A 22,651-nucleotide genomic window follows, 5' to 3' on the forward strand; every position below is an offset into this window, starting at 1 on the left:
TACTGTCAAACCGGCTAGGGTTCAGAGGAGAGAAACAAAGAAGACTGAGGTTTTGGAATACCTTAATTTCTGTCAGGAAATAGTTGAAGGAACCAGGACTGTTTAGTCTAAAGACTGAAGGGATGGTGAGGTGAGGACAAGAGAATTGTTTTCATTTAACAAAAAGGGATCTATAAAGAGAATGTGAATCAACCGTCTTCTACTGGCAAAAGTCAACAGGGAAAGGTACTTATGTGGCACAAGGTGATGGCATACCAGCTACCACAGCTATCACCATACCAGCTACCACAGTCTAGCCTTTTCCAGCATAGGGTTCCCAGATGTTGTTGGACTACAGTTCCCATAATCTCCAGAAATCATGACCATATTTAGGGATAATGGGAATTTTAATCTAGCAACATCTGAGGATCAGTGGTTGGGAAAAGCTGATCTAAGGGCTTCACGCAGACCAAATTGGCAATCTCTACGACATTTCCTGACAGTGTTGTATAGTGGTTAGAGTGTTGGACTGGGACTCAGGAGATCTGGGTTCTAGTCCCCACTTGGCCATGAATCTTATTGGGTGACTATGGGCCAGTCACTGACTTTCAGCCTAACCTACCTCACAGAGTTGTTGTGAGGATAAAAAAGGAGGAGGACCATGTAAGCCACCTTGGCTTCCTTGCAAGAGGAAAAAAATGGGATATAAGTGATGATGATGATGATGATGATGATGTCAATGATGATGATACATCCAAACCAACATCCAGAAAGCAGTCATACTTAAAACATGCTCAATGGTGAAGAAATTCCTGAATTAGTAAAAGACAGCATGACTTGGCAAAGCCCGTCATGTCCATCTTAAAAGGCAGCCACAAGCAAAAAAAGAGATGATGATGATGATGATGACGACAACAACAACAACATCAACAACAATTAATAATAGGATACTGAGGAAATTAATGTTACTCTGGAACATTTCTAATGCCAGTGATTTCATGTGGACAGTCACACTATTCTGTAGATAAGCTCTCTCATCTTGAGGTACCATTTTGCCACGCGATAATGTGAATGTTATCACCTATATGTTGTAAACTGATTGATGATAGCCACCCATTATGCCTCAAAAGAACTATGGCTAGCAAAAGACATCCACAAGGATGTACCATGACTCCTGCAATAATGGAGGCCCCTGAAGGAAAAAAATGCTATGATAGAATTTGGTATTTCCTTGCTGGTTTTGTGATTGCTTTGGTTCTTGGCATCTAAAGGAAGTCACACAAATGCTTGAACTTCTTCTACTAGGACAGAAACTCACCTTGTTCTCTGGAGATCTCTGGCTTGTACCAGTACTTGGAGGTATCCTGGACAAACTTCAGGTTAGCCCTGGTCTCAGGGCTGCTGTCTAAGAAACAAGAAGAGAAGCAAATAAATGTTTACCATTAAATGTTTACCATTAAATAAATGGTAAAGCACTCAAGTAAGGAAAACGTTATGAAGACTCACTGGCATAATACAGTTTTATTCTAAATAGATTCATTTGAGATAAATGCAGATGCTTTTGTGATTACTAATAAGAATTTGAATCATCACATTACTCTGTAAAGCACCTTCACAAGCCCATTTCTACCTGGTGAGTAAACTCCAAACAAATTTACAGATAAATGACTAAGAACAACAATGTTCGTGGTTCATACAGTCCTAAATGAATCAATGCTGTTACTTTAGAATCAACAAAGCAGATGAGAATCACCTTACAGGCTTCCATTGAGAACAGGTAGTAATGGGCAAACATGCCACATCTGTGATCACCAGGATTCTCTGAACATTGACTTGCCACTTGTCTCATGCCCGATTCCTGTTCACATCTGTGATCGCTGCTCGCTCTGTGCGAACAGGAAACTTTCGCAAATCAAACAGCAATTGAACTGGAGATTTGTGAAAGTTTCCCCAAATTTGCACAATTTTCACAATTTGTGCAACTTTCCTCCATTCAGTGCAGAAGATTTACACAAATTGAACTGGGAATTGCACATGTTCAACAATTTCAGAACATTTTCAGTGGACACATGCTTGTGCTTATGCTCATGTTCAGAGCTTCGAACGGGGCATGCTAGAAAGTTTTGTGAGCAAAACCAAAATTCACATGCATCCCTAAGAGCAGTGAATAACTGTTTATCAGAACAGGTGAACAACTGTTAACTCCCATCAGCCATTGAAGGAAAGACAAATAACAATGGATTCAAGCTGCAACAGGACACTGAAAAAGCTGTGGAAGAAAAATGCGGAATAGCCTTTCCCCTGAAAGTTTCAAGAAAGGTCTGAATGCATATCTTTCAGAAGTAACTGACTGGGCATGGTTTAAAAGCCACTCCAAACATTGAACTAGATTACTCCTCAGAGTACTCTACATTTTTAGGATCCTATCATTTTGTGCAAAGGAGACGGCCTGAAATCATGGTTAAAAACTCAGACTTGAAGGAATTGAAAGGTTATCTCTGTACACATACTATACTCAATGAGGAATGATACTTGTAATGGGAGTGGGTGGAAAGCCTGGTGCATCAGAACTGCGGTGGCTGTAGGATACATTGCAAAACATATACAGAATCATTTCAGGAAAATCCTTGATAGTGATTACAGCCTCATCCATCAGGTACAGGGCAAAAAGAAAGAACAGGGACCTAGAAATGCCCCCCCTCCCCATAAATGCCTACTATTCAAATAGGCAGTAGCAGGAAATGAGGCTTTACCTGGCATTGAGAATTTGGAGAAATCTGGCAGGGTATGATGAAAAGCCATGCTGCTTCCACTGCTGGGACTGGACATGCCACTGGAGATGGGTGAAGAAGTCTTGCCATTCACTGTGGCATAGTTGGGGAGGCTGTTTGACCGATCCCCTGACGACATCCTTCTCTTTTCTGGAAGCTGGGGTTGGGGTGGGGTAGGGCTACCCTGCCTGTAGACTGCTGAATCAGGGGAAGAGGAATGTGGGCTGCTAACTCCATGGTAGTAGGCCGGAGAGACAGGAAAAGATGGGGTAGAGGGAGCTTGATAACCTGAGGCACTGCTTTGGCGGGACAGGGTTGGGCGCTTCTCCTCTGGTGTTGAGTAACCATACATGATATGCCGATCCAAGTTGGGACTCCCAGAGATGATGGATGTGCTGCCTCCCATTATGGGCTGGTGCCGAGCAAAGCTAGGACTTCCAGGCGTTGCAACGAGGTTGCCATGCGGTCCCATTAAGTGCCTGTTCATACTTGGGCTTCCTGGAGTGGCCACCATGTTGGTGTTGACAGCTCTTCGCCCAAATCCTGGGCTAGGGGGAGTATTGGTGGCGACTGTTCTGTGGAGGGAGTGGGGACTTCCAGGCATGACATGGACCCCAACTGCACTGACTTGGGGTTGAGACCTTGGCTGGCTCTCTTGTTGAGTGCTGGCTCGGCCATCGGGGAAGTCAGTATTCATGTAGACCGGGAGGCCCTGAGTTGATGTCGATGTGTTTTGGTAGCTGCTGTGCCCTGACGGCCCCTGAGAAAGATTGGTCGATTGGAAACTGGACTCAGCAGAGGGCTGAGAGGGCATGGTGATGCTGGTACTGCTCTCTGAAGGATAGCTGCATATAGAGTTCCTGGGGGAAGCAATGGAAGAGATCAGAATTTATCATCAAGCAATTCCGAAATAGTCTGATGTAGAGCAGGAGGTCATGGAGCATATTAGAATCTCCTTATTAGTTCTTGATACCCCTAATTCCCCATGAGCTCCTTCCAGAGCCCTAAGGCAGAGGTGCCCTTGACCTAATTTCAAAAGTCATCAGTTCAGAACTCTGAGAGGAGGGAATCTATTCCTCCTCCAGCAGCCTGCTGGCAAGGAGGAAGTGGGGCCGGGGGGTGGGGGAGAGAGAGAGAGAGAGAGAAAGAAAAAGAAGGTGGGAGAAAGAGAGAGAGAGGAAAGGGTGGCCCCCCTCAACCACCACCGTGAGTCACAGTGACCTCAAAACAAATTAACTGCCACACCCGGACTTCTACTTTTGATATGTATTTGCTCCCCGGAATGTTCACATTTGCATGCCTTTCTTCCTGAGACAAACTTTTGAGTCGACTTGAGTCATTTCCTACGAGACTGTCATTTTGGCTCCATCTGGTAATTTCACAGTTTGTAACCCACCCTGTGATTCTATGAATGTAAACATTTTGGAGGGGAAAATATTTCACAAGAAGCTGGGAATGTGACCTTTGCACATGGACAAATGTTAAAGGGTGGATGGCAGCATACTATCCAAAACTGCCAGCACTCATAGCCTCTATCCATAACCCTGATCAGAAGAAAGAACACTCCATTTACTAACATTTAGTGCAATCCACCGCAAAGTTGCCCTGGACAGGCCTGATGTTTAAATGCTCAACCGCCACACAGCGTACAGTAAAATAAAATATTTTGGGTGAGGAACAATGATAATAAGGAGAGTAAGATAATAAAATATGCGCTACTTAATTGGTGTCTTGTGGCTTGAGTAGGAATGGGCAAACGAGTGATGTTCGAGGTTGCCAGGATTCTCCAAACATCATCTTGCCACTTGGCTCATGCCCAATTTGCATTCGCATTTGCGACCGTTGCGGAAGTTCCCTAATTTGCGCAAATTTGGGGAAACCTGTGCAAAACGAACAGCAATTAAACGGGAGAGTTGTGAAAGTTTCCCCAAATCTGCACAAATTAGGAAACTTCCACAACTTTCCTCCATAGAGTACAGCAGGGTTGATTCAGGCGGCAGAGGAAATTTGCGCAAATCAAATGGAGAATTGGGAATGAGGCATATGCGAGCATCTGTTCATCAATTTACAAATATTTTCAGTGTACATATGTTCATGTTCTTGTTCAGAGGTTCGAACAGGGCTAGGTTGCATATTTTGCAAGCAAATATGAAACTAGGATTTATCCCTAGGCGTAAGCTATCCTGAAGATGACCCATGATAGCTGGAATACACTTCACTATGTCTGCTGGGGCTGATAGGAGTTGGAGTCCAATGACATCTACAGGGCCGGAGGTTCCCCACTCCTGCTGTAGTCCATGGGAAAAACAATTGCTGAAGGAGCTACTTATGATGATCTCCCTGCAGGTTAAACGCTTTCCTGATCAGTTGATGCCAAAAGCATGAGCAGCTAATGGCCCTGTGCCTTCTACTTAGGGAAAATAGCCTCCTAAGACCATGCGCAGAGAGCATCTGAAGATAAACAAAAGGACCCCATCCCAATGTTATCTGTCAGAGAGCAGCTCAGTGGCTGTTCTCTCTCCCCTTTGAAGCTACTGCCTTATGGCAGTCCTTCCTTACCCATCCGTGCTGTGCATGGGACTGCTGGCAGTGACAGGGCTTGGTGAGGCGAAGGAGTTGGGGAACGAGCCATTCCTCACTGGGGTCTCGACGTTGTAGGCCTGTGGAGCTGGCGGTGTCTGGGGCTTCCCAACCATGCTGCTTCCTCCACCACCGCTGCCACCACCTGCTGCTGAACGGGCCACAGATTCCACGTAGCTCCGGGGCTCTGAATTGCAGTGGGAAAAGAGAACACAGGATGATGCCTGAGGTTCCTGGAGGCACGGGGCCAGGAACACCTTTATTGCATTGTTCGTACACTTATGGTTAATAGTGCTTTCTTTACCATTGAAACAATTATATCTTGTTTTGCTTTATGAAACAAACTCAAAGCAGCTCAAACAAATATTGATAAAATAATGCAAAACCAGTCCAAATTACTAAAATCATTTTAGATATTATCCAGGTCCCTGGAGCCAATCCTGTAATGTGTGAGCAGGGACAGGTTCTTCTTTCTTTCTGAAAGCCAGAGAATGAATGTTCTCTGAATGAATGAAAGGGCTATTGAAGCCTTATTGAGCCTCCTGCTCTATGATTGTACAATGCAGGCTGAGGGCTCGTTCACACAGGCAACCTCGCCTAAGCACAACATGGCCCAAAGCGATCCCAGAGACACAGCAGCTTAAATTGAAGCTGCAGCTGCAACCACTGTTGCCAAGTGAAGCTGCTGTAGCTGCACAGCAGCTTACCTACACCGAATCCACACCAGCTGTTTATTCCAGAATAGTGCCGAGGTCGTCCCTACCGCACCACATGACGCACAGCTGATCCCGTGGTGATCTAGGGACAAACCCTCAGTTTTCCCGGGATATCGCTGACAGCTTTTGTCATGTTTTCGCCCCCGCTCTTGCAAAAATCCTGAGGTGTACAGCTGGTGTGCCCTCCCCTTGAGAAGCTGTTGCTGTTCCTCGCGAGTAGTGGGGCTCAACGAACAGGCAACCAGCTGTGCGGATCGAGCCCATGGGTATCGGGGGTGAGGGGGAGAGCATTGTTGACACGTTCTGGATGGGTCTCAGAATCTTTCAGCACTGAGTGTGTGTGTATGTTTTAAAATAAACACACCTTCGAGCAGGATCACAACTCTGCTCTTGCACAAGAGTCAGGAGTCGTAAAAACTAAACAAAAAACCCACCCTGGAACAGCTCTCGTTAAACTACGGGCAAACTCGCTGGCGTGTGCCCCTTGAGGGACGATCGCTGAAGCAGAAAACTTTGCAATCATGCCTCCCCCCTCTCGAAAGGGCTCTAGGTGTACTGTAGATGAACCAGGCAACGTGTTTCATCATCCATATGATTGTGAGCTTGGGCATGACTGCTGATCGGGATGTACTCCATGCAGGAGAATTTGTCCCCAAGCAAACTTCATTCATCTCAGGCAGAGGCTTGGACTGCAAATACAGCATTTCTCCCTGCCCTCCACTACCACCTTCCCTGAAGGCGACCCTTCAGCTTCTTTGAGGAACCTGTTTTACTGCCCAGCTAATCTTATGGTTACCAGGGTGTGTGTTTGCATGTGTATGCATGTGAAGTAACCCTGGAATTTTAATTTTAATCTGTTTCCATACAATTTAGGAGCATTTCCTCTTGTTTTGCCCACAGTGACCACAAAGAATGTTTTTTTTTCTTTATATATAACAGTTTTAAAACACAACATATTTGTGTACGGTCATCTGCTCCTTTGGGCCCCTCCTTTCCCATCTCACTATTGAACATTTTAGGTTCCTTCAGCCATTTCCCACAAATTTGTGTTCCAAATCCTTCAGCAACTTTATTGCTTTTCTCTTGAGCAAAAGATTAAAAATGGTGAGAGGGACTCCATTGTAAGCCTACCCAGTATTCCGTGGGAGGCAGAAGTGCAAGAAATTTTCTCTGAACCCAAGAAACCCCAGTGAACATTCACTGGTTTCTGATGTATTTGTTGGTTCAACAGGGTAGGCATGGCATATCAGTGCTGTGGCCCCTTTTCTTCCCCTCCTAGCAAGATCTTCCTCTCGTCCCTCCTGGGACAAATAAAATCACCAACGTCCCCTTGCTCCCCAGATGTTTTGGCCTACAACTCTCATCAGCCCTAACCAGCAAAGCCAATGGTGAGGGATTATGGCATTTATAGGCTAAAACCTCTGGAGGGTACAAGTTGCCACTCCTGTCTTAGCATCTTGCTGCCATCCACTCCTAATCTCTCCTAGTACAATGTATTGTGGGAAATACAGTATACAAATAAATTGACTTTGACTAAGCTATAGGGTACAGCTTTAGAAGCATCATCTTTAAATGACGTCCCTATATGTGGCTGTAAAATGGGCCCACAACTCTAACCTTTTTTCTGCTCCCTATTCTTTCTATACATTGGATCATGTCTAAAATCAGCTTGCAACTAGAACAGGGGCCATTTATTTTTGCCAGTTTTTCCTACAGTCAACAAACAAGGAAGGAGACACAGCAGACATCCCTACAATCCTTAATATGCAGGCATCAGAATGATCACAAGTCTCTACAGACAGACACTGAAATCAACAAGACAACATAGGGCAATTTTTATAACAGAAACCTAATTTTATCAGTGTTTCGTTAACGAAGAATACTGTAGAGGTGTAGTGGGCAGAGATCTATCAGGATTGTTGCCATAATCCTTAACAGGCAAACAAGAAGAAGCTGCAAGTTGGATATCATAATAATATAGGACTGTAACCTGTTCAGGTGCTTCTTTAATAATAGTATTTATGATAAGTTGACATTTTAGAAGGGGGAAGGGAAAATACTGGGAATGAGAGAGAGAGAGAGAGGGAGGGAGAGAGGGGGGGAACAAGTATTTACTTTTTCCTGATAAATGGTGGAATGCAGACTTGTTCAGTGTCACTGAGAGACCTATAGAGCAGATGCGGGTAGACAGCTTGTGGGATCTAGTTTGTTTATTTGTTAGAAGCCTGAAATCTAGCAACTGGAACATGGTGCAAAAGATTTGGCATTTTGAGCTCAGGAATTCATTTTGAGTACCGGAACTGAATTAATTTTACAGTTTTTCCACATGAAATGGTTACCCCAAGCTTGTTTTCATTTCAGCTATATGATTTAGGAAGGAAGTGCGATTGTTAAACAATTACCAGTCAGAAATACTTGTTGATCTACTATAAATCACCCAAGAGATTGACCAGCTCCTGCCCACTCTTCCTACAGAAACATTTCTACAAGGAATTAAATATAATCAAGAAATTAATTCATGCCTGAAGTTCTTAACAAATGCTTATCCTTTGTTGCTTGCTCATTGTTTGAAATGTTCTTCTAATGCTTACTCCAAAAATTGCAACTGGGAGAATGATCTTGAAGGCAATTAAGCTACATTCCTAAAGCTTCCTCTAGATTACTCTTGCCAATTTGAATGCTGATAATGTTGCAATTAGCTGCTTTGGGTTGTTCTCTGAACTTCACTGGCTCTCTTTCCTTTCATTGCCAGTATTGAAATTTGGTTCCCCTTTTCTTTATGGTGGCAACTATTAAGTATTTGAAATCTATTATTATGTTATTCCCCACCACCACCAATCTTTTTCTTTCTTCTTGTGACTGTCAACCCACTCATTTCTCATTGGACTTTTACTTTCCTCACTGGCCACTCTTGGTTCTTCTCTTTCCCTCTTATCAAGTGCACTAAAACAGGGGTGTACAACCCATATAATGCTTGAATGACAGTGGAGGGGCAACTAGGAACAAAATTCCAAAATATCCCTAAGGTTGGGCAAGGTGAATTGGCTGGATAAATCGTGTGCTTTTGGGAATACTTTCAAAACTGCTGTGTTGGAAACCAGTTAAATATGGAGGCAGTTTTATGAAGACGAAGCAGCATTTCAGAAACGGCAAAAACAAATCGGGTGGCCAAGCCCTATCCTGTTGTGTCCAGAGTTGTTTTTGCCAATCTACCAAGCCCTTCAAGGCAGGAGGGGAAGGAAGGAATGGAATGAGGTGATGATCAAGAAGGCGGGTCGTCCCTCTTCATGCTGAGGCAAAAGCTCAGAGGAATGATCTTGGCCAAACCAAGAGAGGTCATGGGCATTTGGCTGTTTTGGTGCTAGGCTAAAGTGCAACCTCAAAAGACTTGCAAAATGCATAATAAGCTATTATGCTACTTAAAGTAATTACATCTGTTACGGCTACACATTTCCCGCTCCCCTCCCCAGCTAAAAATAGCATGCTCTGTATATGTGAGTTTGCTTGTAAGAAGCTAATGAGAAACTGCCAAGAACTGCTGTTCAATGGGGAAAGAAAAGCTCTCTATCTCAAAGGCAGGAGGTCCAGAGATGCAGGAAAACAGCAAAGACAAGAAAACACGGAGGGACAGTGATGCTGATGCACCCCACTTCCTTGTTCTCTTCCTCACATATAGAAACGAAGGGGGGTTGCTATTAGTTTAGGGTAATTTTTCTGCTGTATAATTTTCTCTATACTGTGCTTGCCCAGACTTCATTCATGCCTGTGCATCTGCTAAGTTCTAAACTCCAGGTGTGTGCAAATTATCTGAGCGATATTGAAAAATTAGCATTAGCAGCCCATTTGTAAATGCTAAAGGGAGGACAGGATGCAGTCTTGGTGCCCATGGAAGAATTACTGGGTAATGTTTCAAGTCCTGTGCCATATCAAAAGAGATCTAAAAATACCCTCTCTGTATTTACGTTAAGCAAGTGAACAGTTTGTTGTTTGGCAGAGAATAACCAAGAAGGAGAGATACTTGGGGGGGGGGGGGATAAAATGAAATAACCACATTAACCTCATTACCTATATTATCCTTCAGCCCTCATTTCCATGTCCTTCAGGCTAGAAACTACAAAGATATCTATATCTAGAGCTAGATATAGTCCCCCCAAGATCTTGCTTTCAGATATTAACTACATACAAAATAGACTGAATACTAGCATACCTGCTGGTTCTTTGTTAATAGTCCAAATGCCAAAATAATCAATGATGGATTAAACTCTGTGCTGAATTGTGAAAGCAGCATATGCCATGCATTTTTTTTCTGCCTGCCCTAACACAGGCACATAGAAGGAGGCGTAAGTCTGCTAAGTTTTGAATGCAACAATCCATAAGCGATTGCCCTGGTGAAGATACAATGCTTCTGAACTCATAATCATGGTTAAGGAATATAAAAGGAAGCCTTGTGTACTCCCTTCTCCTATACAAATTCCCCACTCCCTTCCCTTCTTAGTTAACCATGATGTAGTGTTACACCATGGTTAGCATTAACCAGAATTTGCACTGCTGCAGATGTAATGCCCCAGCACAGTTAACCCCAATTAACCAAGGGAAGAGAGGGGGGAGTAGAAAGAATGGAGGGAGAGTAAGCATGAAAACCTACAGCTTGCTCCTGATTGCTTAACTCTCTTCTCTTTGCAATGCTGGTAGCCTAACCCTATTAAGAACAGAACTGGAAAGAGCAGAGCAGGGGAAATAATTACTTCTTTGTTGAGGGAGGAAGACAATAATCCTGTTCAGACAACACGCTAAGCCATGGTGGTTAAGCATTTTGAGCTAAACATTATGGCTTAATGTGTCATGTGAACCATGACTTAGTGTGTTGTGTGAACCATTCCTAATCATGGTGGCTACATAACCTTGGTTTAAACATGCTCCCTAACCATTTGCTGAAAAAGGGTTAGCAGCCTAACCACGGCTTAGCATGTTGTCTGAACAGGCCCATCACAATAATCTAAATTGTGGGAAATACAGTGGAGACATAGTCCAAATATAGGTTATTCCCAGATAATTTTGCTGTATAAATCCAACCTTCATTTTATCTGAAGCCCTTCTCTATAGCACATGTGGCACCAGTTTGAAACAGTTTGGGGAAAGTTGCATATTTATGGTTTATTTCAAAGAACCTGAGACTTCAAGTTTTCCGAACCTAGTGAGAATTCATTTTTAGCAAACTCTAGCTTCTAGGGATTATACTTTCCAGGGATTCTATAGCTAAATAGTTGGGATTCAGGACACTTGGGCAAATTTGGAACAACTTTACATATGATTAATCTCAAACTGGATTTTAAAAATATATAGTTCCCAGCTACTCCTAAATCAGCCAGCCAGGAGGCTGTGCTTTCTGTTAGGAAAGAAAAGGAACCTCTCGTGCAAGCACTTGAGTCATTGCTGACTCCTAGAGGAATGCCTACTTTCACTGACGTTTTCTTGGCAGACTTTGTAGCAGGGTGGTTTGCCATTGCCTTCCCCAGTCACAGTTACCTTTCCCCCAGCTAGCTGGGTACTCATTTTACCGACCTCGGAAGGATGGAAGGCTGAGTCGACTTGAGCCGGCTGCCTGAGAACCAGCTTCCGCTGGGATCGAACTCAGGCCGTGGGGAGAGTTTTGGCTGCAGTAACTGCCGCTTACCAGTCTGCGCCACATGAGGCTCTGCACCACACGAGGCTCAATGCTTTCTGTTAACTTTTATATATTCTCTGCATTGTTACTTAACCTGGATTTGTTGCCCAATACTGATTAACCACCATTTTATACTGACAATCAGAATGATTAAAGAGTGGTAAAAGGTATGTAAACACACAAACACACACACACACACTACATAGACCTTCAGGGCCTCTTTATAACCACAATAGTTGAAGGAAGGGAGACAGACAGACAGACAGGACCATGCTTAGCAATTTGAGAACCCTTTGAAACAGGTGGGCTGAGATAGAGAAAATCAAGCAACATATAGTAGCAAATGTTTACATTTCTTCCCCACAACTCCACCACTGCCATTTTACTTTTGTTCCTTTCCTTTTTTTGCATAGGCTTCAATAATTTGTATGATTCATGGACAATTAGACAATAGGGAAACATGAGGAGAGTTAGATGAATGGAGATAGAGTCAATGGCCCTTTCTACACCTAAGGATTACCCCAGGAAAATGGAGGGGTCGTCCCTGCCTGCTCCCAGGATATGCTGTGTGTCAATTGCATGCACAGGGATGATCCCAGGACGATCCCTGGAAAAAAGGCAGGTGTAGAAACAGCCAATATATGCACTCCTTGTTTGTATGATATATAAACTCTATATTAAAAATATTTGCCTAGACAGAAGCAGAGGATGTTCTTTATACTGAGACTGAATTAATATGGAAATTGCGAAGTGTGATCTTGATTAATGTACTTTGAGGCTAACAGGCTTTGTTGTTTCATCAAGAGTGTTGCAATGAAACAGGGACACTGGCCCCTCCAAAGAAGATTTCAACTCCAGATCTATACATAGCAAACAATTCCAAAGGTTACCTGGAGAGAATGAGCTCAGGCTTCAATACACCTGACTGGTAAAGCTGGGCCGTCTGCATAAACATCTTGCTTAGGTTTTATCTCAAGTGGACATTCCATACTTAGAAAGAGCTGGACATCCTGTCCAGAGAATGTTTGGGATTCCACTAAGGTTTGTTTGAGGCATCTAACAATGTAGCAGCCCTCCAAAAGTCTAAGCTGAACCCCAGCTGGGCTCTGTCCTAAGCAGCATCTTAAACTTATGAACTCTCTCCTTGGTTTTCTGCTTATTTTTCACTACCTTAAGGTCAGCAATAGCACAGAATTTGGGGATGATTAGGAACGCAGAAGCCGTGCCTAACGGCACACTAAGGTAAAAGAAAACAAATGCCTTAGGGCCAAAGAACACATGAAGCTGAGTTGTAGCATAACCCCCTATCCTTTATTTTTATTTTTTTTACAAAATGGGTCCTTTATTTTTACAAAATGGAACTGCAGAAGGCCCATGTGGGAGAAAAGGGCTTTTTATCTGTTTCACTAGCAGAGATAAAAATGTTTTTTTAAAAAAACCAACCCCCACCGGATCTGATTGCAGCCTTTATTTTATATCTGCATTTAATAACACACACACACACACACACACACACACTGGAGAAAAGTATATAGGACTCTTACTATGTGGAGATGAAACAGAAAGGGAAAGAGATCCCCGTGCTTTACATGTGATTATGATGCAGTTACAAAATGATGCCATCAAATTCCGGCTGCAAATGATACAATATACCTGTGTAGATGGAAACATATGCACTGGTAATCTCCGGTCTGGATTACTATGATGCATTATACTGTCCCTGGAGATGGTTTGGAAACTTCAACTAGTGCAAAATACAGCAGTGAGGCTGCTTAACAGGACATTTTGAACATATACCGCACAAACTGCACTGATTGTCAGTCAGTTCCAGGGCTCAGTTCAAAGCGTTGGTGCTGAACTTTAACATCCTAAACAGCTTACGATCAGTCTACCTGAAGGAGCGCCTTGTCCCACATGTTTCTACCCAATTGTTAGGATCATTTTCGGAGGTTCTTCTCGTGGCCCACAATGGTGCGAAGGCTGTTCTAAAGATAGTGATGCTAAAGAAATGAAGGAAAGAGCCTTCTCTGTAGTGGCCCCGTCTGTGGAATGCCCTTCTCAGGGAGATCTGCCTGGCACCTTCACTGCATCTATTTAGATGCTCCTTTAGCAGGCATTTAATCTTTAATCAGTTGCTCTTATCATTATCTTTACTGCTGGCTCTTTATTATATTTAATATTTGTAATCTTTTAAGGTTTTGATAGTTTCATTGAAATGAAATCAATGAAAATGAAATTGTTGGATGTATTGTTGTTGTTGTTTTGTGTGGGGGGGGGGGGAGAGGAGCGTCATTGTAAACTGCCCTGAAGACTTCTGCTGTAAATAAACAAATGCATTGTACTGCAACTCCCATCCTTCTCAGCCAGCCTGTTCTAGAGATAGCGATACTGAAGAAATGGTACTTGGAATCTTAAATTGGTAAGATTGAAGTCCAATCTCCAGAAGGGCCACTTCTGCTCCAGGCATTACGTAAAGAATGGAACTAAAAATTCAGACTGGTAGAAGTGGAGATATTCACCCAGGAAAACCTGCTTTCTGCAATAAATCCTGAAGGAGTAAACCTCCTCAGCATGTTTGCAACGAGGAGGCTGAAAATGCCATTCCTAGAAAAGTGATTGCCTCTCTGCCAAGTTCTCTCCCCACATTTATTTACTCAGAGATTAATACTAGTGTATAACAACTCTTGGGCAATCTGTAAAGCAGTAAAATCCTATGAGGGCAATATTGCTTCCCTCAGTTCTCTGACCACACGCAACAAGCCAAACAGGTGTCTTGCAACTGGGCTTAACCATGGCCTACTGTCACAGGGTTGCCCAACAAGTTCATAAGAAATGAAAACAATTCCCTCCTTACCTTCATCAGATTCAACTACTGTCTCCCCATCTAATTCTGAGAGAGGCAAGCACAGAAGAAGGAAGTGATTAGGGAAGAAAAAACATGGAATGTGACAAGGAAAGTGAAATGAGGAAGAAGGAAGAAAAAAGAGAGAAATTCAGATTAACAGGATTTAGCAGACACATGCAAAGCCTGGTAGGAACCACATTACCCAGTAAATTAACTAAGCTCTCCAGCAATAACTAATATGCACATATAAATAAAGACATTTCTAGTTTGAATACCACCTTTACCATTAACTCATTCACTGTTAGACACCCCCCCCCCATTTACAATGCTGTGATAATAATGCCAGTATACATGATCATGTTGTTGTACAACAAAATATCTTCAAATACTATAAAGCACATTTTAAACCCATTCTTCAACAGCCTTCCTTCGCACAACCATTTAAGGGCTTACACAGGGCACAGCTATAAAGCTGTGCTTTAGAAAATCATCCCATGGAGGGAAATTGCATTTCCTTCCTGTGGCTTCAATGCCCTTGTGTTTGTCCCTCATTACTTCCTTTTTCAAAAGAGGAAATAAACAATGTGCACATGGGCCATTCAGTGGGGCGTTTTGATCGTGCTGCTTCTCCTGCACATAGCAGGAGATAGCAGCAAGTTCCATCTCAAAAATAATTTGGATTTACTGTGGTCTTTTTTTTTCCGCACAAAGAAGGATAGAAGGAATGGGAAGCACGTGGGATGCAGACGACATCGTGAAAAGGATCCGCAAAAATCCATGAGTGCCCAGTAACGAGTGTGCAATAAAACGCTCGTCTGATGATGCCCTTAGGCTAATGCTGACTCTGCAAAAGTGCAGGAGTTGGCCAGACATGTGTTAATCCACCCACAGCATGAGCTCAAGCTTTTACTCCAATGTTGATTTTGATAGAATAGTTCACCATTCCTTTCTAACCCACTTCACCAGATTGAAAATGCCAAAGGAATAAAGCACCATAGAACCCTAAAAAGAAGAAGGAGTCAGTCTTGGTGTGTATAATCTGGAATTCATCTGGTAGAGTCTGGGACAGCTAATCCACGACAGGGGATCAATTAGCTCCAGGGTCAAGGGCTTGCAGGCACATAAACTTCACAGGGAACAGCAAGGAATTGGGTATTTCTTCATTTAAATATCATTCAGGTTAAAGTTTCATGAGCCCGGGCCTCTCAAAAAGACTGTGAGATCAGAACTACATATAAAGTAGCAGTGAGAGAAGAAATATCTGCTTTACAATGATGGGTAGAAACACACACACACACTTTCATTTCTACTGTCTTCTCTTGCAGGTTAAGGTCACTGGAGTACCCAGAATTTGAATTTAAAAGAGAGAGAAAGGCATGTAGATTAAAGAAATAAAGTCAAGATATCACATTTGTTGGGACCTTGCTAACAAGCCAGAGAGGTCTAGCCTCTACGGGCCAAGTCCCCCCACCCCATCCCACCCCAATAAATACTGGAGTAATGCTTCAACCAAAAATTTGCAAGCATTTAAAAGGACAGTAAAGGCTTTTACCATCTGGTCCAAGTCTTTCTTTTATTATTATGCTTTGCTGTACCCTCTCCAATACACATGGTAACTGCATAACCATAGCTTATTTAAGGGGTGGCATGAAAGATGTTCCAATGGAGCAATTAAATACTAAATTGTGTATCATGGTTACTGAATACCTACGAAGTGCTGCAATAACGTTGAATATTATATGCAGGGTCACACTCAATAACCAAATGATGTATATATTCTGTGTATATGTGTGAATTCTCAGATATGGAAATTGAAAGGTATTGTTCCTTTTAAAATTAAATGTATGTGCCCCAGAGAGAGCTACATGTAGAAGACGGCTTTTAAATCTTCATCTGCATCCCTACTGGATCCCTTCCTCTGAGCCTCACTGAATGAGGTTGTATGTGTCATTAGGAGCCTATCAGAGTCCATCAGTTATTACATGCACTTAGTTGCCACTTACTAGAACTAGATAAGGACCATAGAAGATCCACATTTCGCACTTGATGGCAAAACTGATTTAGTGCCAGATTTCTAGATTCTCTACAAAATGTATGTCTCCAAAATCTGAATCTTATGGTTGAAATTTAAACTCTGTGACATTTGGAATGCAAGATAAGCAAACCTGCGAGTTCAAATCTGATTTCTGTTTTTAAAATTTCCTTGGATTCTCTATGTAACTCTTTTCTCTCCCTGCCACCTGTGATTTTACAAAAGAGAGTCAAAACGAACAGGCAGCTCATTCTGCAACTAACATTTGAACACAAAATTGGCAAGAGCAGAACAGAGGAATGCAAACACTGCTCTTCAGACCACCTTGATGGCTGATGGAAGTCACCACCACAGGATATATCAAAGCCTAGGCTTGGTAAGGTTTGAAAAGTGGTTGGGTGTTTATCTGCATGACAGGACTTTCTAGTGTAAGAATAGATGATGCTGTCAAATTTTAGGAAGAAAATACACAGTCATATTCCAGAGCTAAAACCCATCACAGATGGGATGAGAATAAAGTCAGCATGCAGAGGATAACTTTAAAGCTTTCTAATGCTATTTTTTGCTGGTCTTCCATCTTTGAAATGCGATAATGGGATTGATAGACAACATGTATCATAATATTGTGATGTGTTTGAGGTTGGTCTGAATGACTTTTCAGGGGTCCCTTACAGCCCATTGCCTCTGGCTGCAAGAGATTCAGGTTCCCCTCCAAGAGTAATCCTTGACTCTTTAAGATTAATGTGCATAGAGCTATCAATGTGGGTGCCTTGAGGCAATAGGTCTCAAGACCTGAAAAAGGACAGTTAGCCACTAACATTTTGGCGATGTGTTTTAATGGGAGCTCGGATGGCCCTAGAAGGAGTGGGCGATGGGTGGAGATGACTCATCATTCTTCACTCCATTAGACAATGGAAGGAGGACGAGTGAGGTTTGTGGGTGTAGCAGGGAGTGAGTCCATGCTAGAACTGGATCTAAGCAGGAGGCAGAGAGCTGACTCTGCTCTTCACAGGAAATCCTATGGCACTGTGGGTTTCCTAAGAATCTGATGGGGAGCAGGAATCTGTTGGGAGTATTACTGCTTTGAACCCTCCTCTTATGCTCAGCCTGGTATATAGGTGTAAATAAACTTTATGTCACAGAAAACTCATAAGTTTCCAGTGACTTCCTTCTAAGACAACAGGACCCTGGGTAAGCACTGGAACCCCTGAAACTTCTCACCACTTGGAAGTGAGGTGCATGTGCACAAGAAGTTCAAATGATGGCCTGTTCTCTCTCCCTCTTACCTCCGGTCTGCTGCAGCAAAATCTCAGCTGGGTTGTGAGGTTTCAGGCCCAATGCTGAAAGTGGAGTTTTGGCCAATCCAGGTGGAGAGCGCACTGTTGTCAAAAAGACACAGGGGAAAAAACACATATCAGCAAAACCGAACGTAAAAGGATGAATTACATTTAAGGAATAATACATCCCGTCAACTCAGGGCCCCTTGCTAAATACCAGTTTTTAGCAAAAACTAAATGTGAATCCTGGCTATCTACATGTTTGAGTATCCACTTGGTTCCGCAAGGTTAGCAGACAGCCCCGCACATGGCCTCATGACCCCAAGTGGATGTACCCGGTGCAAGGACAGTTCCCGGCTCCTCACATTTACTTGCAAGGAGGCGGGACAAAACCAGAATGGCTGCCCACACCTCCCGCGGTCTCGGGATGATCCCAAGGCTGCGGGAAAAGTTGGGATTAAAGCCGTCCCGGTTATCCCGGGGAAATGCAGGGATCTTTCCTCCCTGCCCCCGGGATCCCTTGTGCGATCCCCAGGATAACAACTCGTGTAGACATGCCCCAAGTCTCTGTCTTTGGGGGATGGGAGCCAAGATTGATTGATGCCATTGTCTCTCCAATGCTTGGCAGGCTCTGCTGTCAAAGATGGCTCTCTGAGGCTTGGATCTAGCTGAGAGGGTCCTACGCTGACATCTCAAACCTGCTAGAGCAGGCAATGAGCATACAACCAGATAACACCTTGCCCTGTGTTAGCGCCAACCTTTCAGCCTTGGCAGAACTGGTAGAAGACATCAAGTATTCCTCTCCCCAGCTATTAATGTGCCCAACATTGGCTAACCTAAATATGCATGTGGCAGCAAGGCTATTAAAAAGTGTGTGTGTGTGTGTGTGTGTGTGTGTGTGTGTTGTGGGGGGGGGGGGTAAGCTAGCTTTATGGATTTATGTGCAAGTTACTCCATACTGACAATGTTTTCAGCAAGACGTAGCCTATCCCAAATCAAAATAAACCATGTGGCATTAAAAATGTGCCCCCATCTCTAATGGCATTAAAATGGTTTCATATTATTTATACCTCCGGTCTTGGCCTGACATCGACCATATTAAATTTGTTCTAATTTTAAAAGTGTAACTGCAAGGGTCAATTCAGTTTCTGTATTTATCCTGTGATGAAGCAGTCAGTCTAAGATAAGTTCTAAGACCTACTAACATAGAATTAAATGCTTATTTTCAATAGCAAACTAAAGCATGGCTACCTTCCTCTGGATCGCATCTAACTGCACAGGATCGGCATGTGGTCTTCCTCCTACCTTTATTCTTCTTTGAGAAACATCCCTGGGAAAATATTGATAGGATAGGACATTTCCATCTCCCTCCTTTCTAAGCGTTGGGAAGTGTTTCATTACATCTTTACAAAACTTCCCATTTGCGGCTTTTGGGGAGATTATAAAATAGAACATAAATCGATACCTAGCAACTTCTAGTTTCTTCTTGATGTGCCCAGTCCAACAACAGCAAAACAGAAATATCCTTCGTAGCACAGCATTCCCAACCTATTACCAGTATGTTTATTATTTATTTATTTATTGCATTTTTATACCACCCAATAGCCAAAGCTCTCTTTTTGAAAAACGGCCATGAATGAATAGATGACATCATCCTATTTCACAGTTTTGCCACATGGTAGACAAGTCATCTGCAACGATCATGAGTCAAAACAAAGAACACAAACACCACAGTGGGGATGCTATATCGTAAGTAGCATAGATCATATACAATTTATATACATAAATTTACGACATGGACATCATCAAAGTATTTACACAATTGCATCAACATATATCAAGTTTTGTGCCCATCCAAAACGAAAACATGTAGGTCAGTGATGTGCATATATACTTAACATATACACAGCAGGAAGCAATGGAGCAAAGAGATGCAGATGTATACGTGAGATGTGTTTGAAACAGCAAGTCTCACACAAAAAAACTCTTTGTAACATGAGTTTTTCCTCATACTTTCTCCTGGCATCTTTGCTACAGACAGCTAAACTTCACCAGCTCCAAACAATTCAGGCTTTCCAACTTGAAGTTGAAGTTCTTGCCCTAAGGATTAGTAGGCGTATGCAGACAAAGGAAGTACTATTGTCCATTAGAGAAAAATTCGACACATTCTCCATGACTTGCATTGCAACCCTCTGACTTACGGCTTCAGATGGGCACCCACGCCGGGGCCCCTGCAGGATGATGGAGGACAGAGGGAGGGGGGAGGGAGGCGCATTAAAGGAAAGCCAGTTACCAAGAGCTTATATTTCATCATGGATCGGCTTGGCTGGTTAGGTGGATTCAGTGCCAAGTGCCAAGGAGTGATTGGGAAACATGCAGTTCCACTGGCAGCAATTCTGTGTCCAGAATGTCATGTAGCCCAGTGATCAATGGGCATCCCCAAGAGCATGGGCAGCACCGAACTATTGTCCTTAAACTACTCTGGCCTTGTGGGCCTCAAGCTCTGTATTCAGTTTGTTTGCAAAGGTAATAGGCATCATTACAGAGCAAATTCACAGTGGTGACCTGCACACGATGCTTAGGGGAAAGCCATAGGGCCGCAGGCTTAACTCTAGAGCTACATTTGGCCTGCTGTTCTGAGAACACGTAGCAGGCCCAGGCTGCTGAACTCATTTGAGGCAGCATCATTCTGGCTTAAAAGAACCAGAATGAAGGCCCATCTCTGCTATCGCAAATCAGGTCTTCATATAAACAAACAGGAGTTGGCCCCAAAACATAATGCAGACCTATAAAATCTTACTTGGATGTCAGTACTGCTGAATTCAGTAGGAATTACTTCTGAGTAAATATGTAAGGCAGGGATGGAAAATCAAATTGGCTCCAGGGGCTCAATTTACCCTCTGTCCCAGACCTCCCCACGGAGCAGATGATGTCAGGAGGAAGGACCCCATCCCTTGACATCATCGGCTCCTTGGATGATGCATTGGCCAGAGTTCTTCCAGTTGGCACTTTGGCCGGGGAGTCTGCTTCGCTTGTCCTTTTCTACCCCAGTGAAGGGAAGGTGAAGAACAAGCAAAGTGCACTCAGCTGTAGCTCTTGTTTCTTATTCCCCACATAAGGAATGAGAAGCAGGAATAAAGTACACTTTGCTAGCATTTGCAGGAGCTCCTGCAAGCCCCAACTGAGTATGCAGCCAGTTTCGCTCTTGCTTCTCCCAATTGGGAGGAGGAATGGTGTTATCACCAATCTGGTAATCTCCAACCACACACTGGATATAACAAGGGTGTTCTTCTCCCTGCCCTTGCCCCAAGCCCCTGGTAGCCTGCAGGCCAGGGGGTGGAGGGAGGCTAAGTCTCTGCAGGTCAGATGGGAACATTTGTGGGCCAGATTAGGCACGCAGGGCACAGGTTCCCCATCCCTGATGTATGCAATCAGACTATGAATTCCATTAAAAGTAATGGGATGGGACTTGTTAAAACTACATTGTGCTGATTGTGATTGTATTGTACACCTACAAACACGGAGGTTTCTCTGACAAAGGCTGAGGTCCTCTAGGACACTTACTGCACTGGTAGTGACGTGGATATGACACAGCCTAAGCAAGCCTGCATTCAACTCAGTCAGCCTTGGGGACTGGCACAAAATCAGGGCAACCTGACAGAATATGTGGACTTGTAATCCTTGAAATAACCACAATGAGGGTGTGGCCTTGCTATGTCAATGTTAGGAGGCTGTATGAAGGAGACAGCTGTGAAGCTCAGAGGGTAGTCCTATTCTCCTTATTCCTCAAGGAGCAAAGGAAGACATTAAGCTACTTGTTGCTGACACTTCTCAGAAGCTCATTCACCTCAGTGCTCTTTAAACACACCTGTGTGTTGGGAAAAGAAAGATACTGTTTTAAAATACCTTGCATAAAATCTACATATTGACAGCTGACAGTAGCTACTAATAACTAGAGCCCAAATAGTACTAGAAGTATTCAGAAATTTGAGCTACCCTCTTCTAGAAGCATCAGGGAAGTATCCAGTTTAGAATCTGGCTGTTCTTAAAATGATGCCCTGCACACACAGAGACTTTGGGGGATTTTTCGTTTCCCAATTGCTCACTGGCTTGATACTGTTGGTCCACGTTCAGCCATCTTAGCACAAACCTGATGAAATATTGGCAGAACTGTTCAAAGCTGAATTTATTGCTTTAAAAACCCACCACCAAGTTATCAAGGGTTAGTCAGTCAGAGGCATGCTTGACTAGAAGAGTAAAGAAGACAGAGCATGCAACAGGAAGTTAAAGATCAGATTTTGTCCTGTGGTTTTAACATCTGAGCTACCACCAACATCTTGAGACATCCATGGACTAGGGGTGCTTCCAGATGAGGCTTTTGTTCTCCCTTGTTCTCAGGATTTTACAGGAGGTCCAGACACTGTCACCTTCAATATCTAGCCCTCCCGTTTCCCCACTTCCACCTTTTTTTTCTTACCAGAAAAAAAAATCTGTTACGGAGGAAAAGACAAAGAGTTGCACAATGTGCTAGGTACTGGTAGTGCTAGGTACCCTCCATCTGGTAGCACCCTATAAGGCCTAGGTTTATAGCAGCTGCACCCTTGGCATAAACATACTAGATGTTTTAACAATATGAGCTTACTCACACAATCATATTTATGAAATTGTAACTATCATACTGTAGCTTGATTGTGAGGAATGACTATCACATTCGGAATTTTCTGATGAGAGGATGGAATATCTGTGATTTCAGTAAAGTGTAACTACTGCCTCAGATGAATGGAGT

The 22,651-nt window shown here is 43.2% G+C and overlaps 1 protein-coding gene across 5 annotated transcripts in view; it reads right to left on the reverse strand.

Annotated features, from left to right (window-relative positions):
• Positions 1 to 22,651, reverse strand: part of TNS1 (tensin 1) — a 274,729-nt gene that overhangs the window by 16,137 nt on the left and 235,941 nt on the right. For 4 of the 5 annotated variants that reach the window (XM_063116731.1, XM_063116728.1, XM_063116727.1 and 1 more), the window contains 5 exons: positions 17,875 to 17,967; positions 14,566 to 14,601; positions 5,310 to 5,517; positions 2,733 to 3,610; positions 1,298 to 1,384 (listed from right to left, as the gene is read on the reverse strand). In XM_063116731.1, the coding sequence (XP_062972801.1) occupies positions 1,298 to 1,384; positions 2,733 to 3,610; positions 5,310 to 5,517; positions 14,566 to 14,601; positions 17,875 to 17,967 (1,302 nt within the window). The remainder of the gene's footprint in view (positions 1 to 1,297; positions 1,385 to 2,732; positions 3,611 to 5,309; positions 5,518 to 14,565; positions 14,602 to 17,874; positions 17,968 to 22,651) is intronic. The other variant, XM_063116729.1, reaches the window with a different exon arrangement.

This window comes from Elgaria multicarinata, chromosome 2, assembly GCF_023053635.1.
Source record: "Elgaria multicarinata webbii isolate HBS135686 ecotype San Diego chromosome 2, rElgMul1.1.pri, whole genome shotgun sequence".
Lineage (NCBI taxonomy): Eukaryota > Metazoa > Chordata > Lepidosauria > Squamata > Anguidae > Elgaria > Elgaria multicarinata.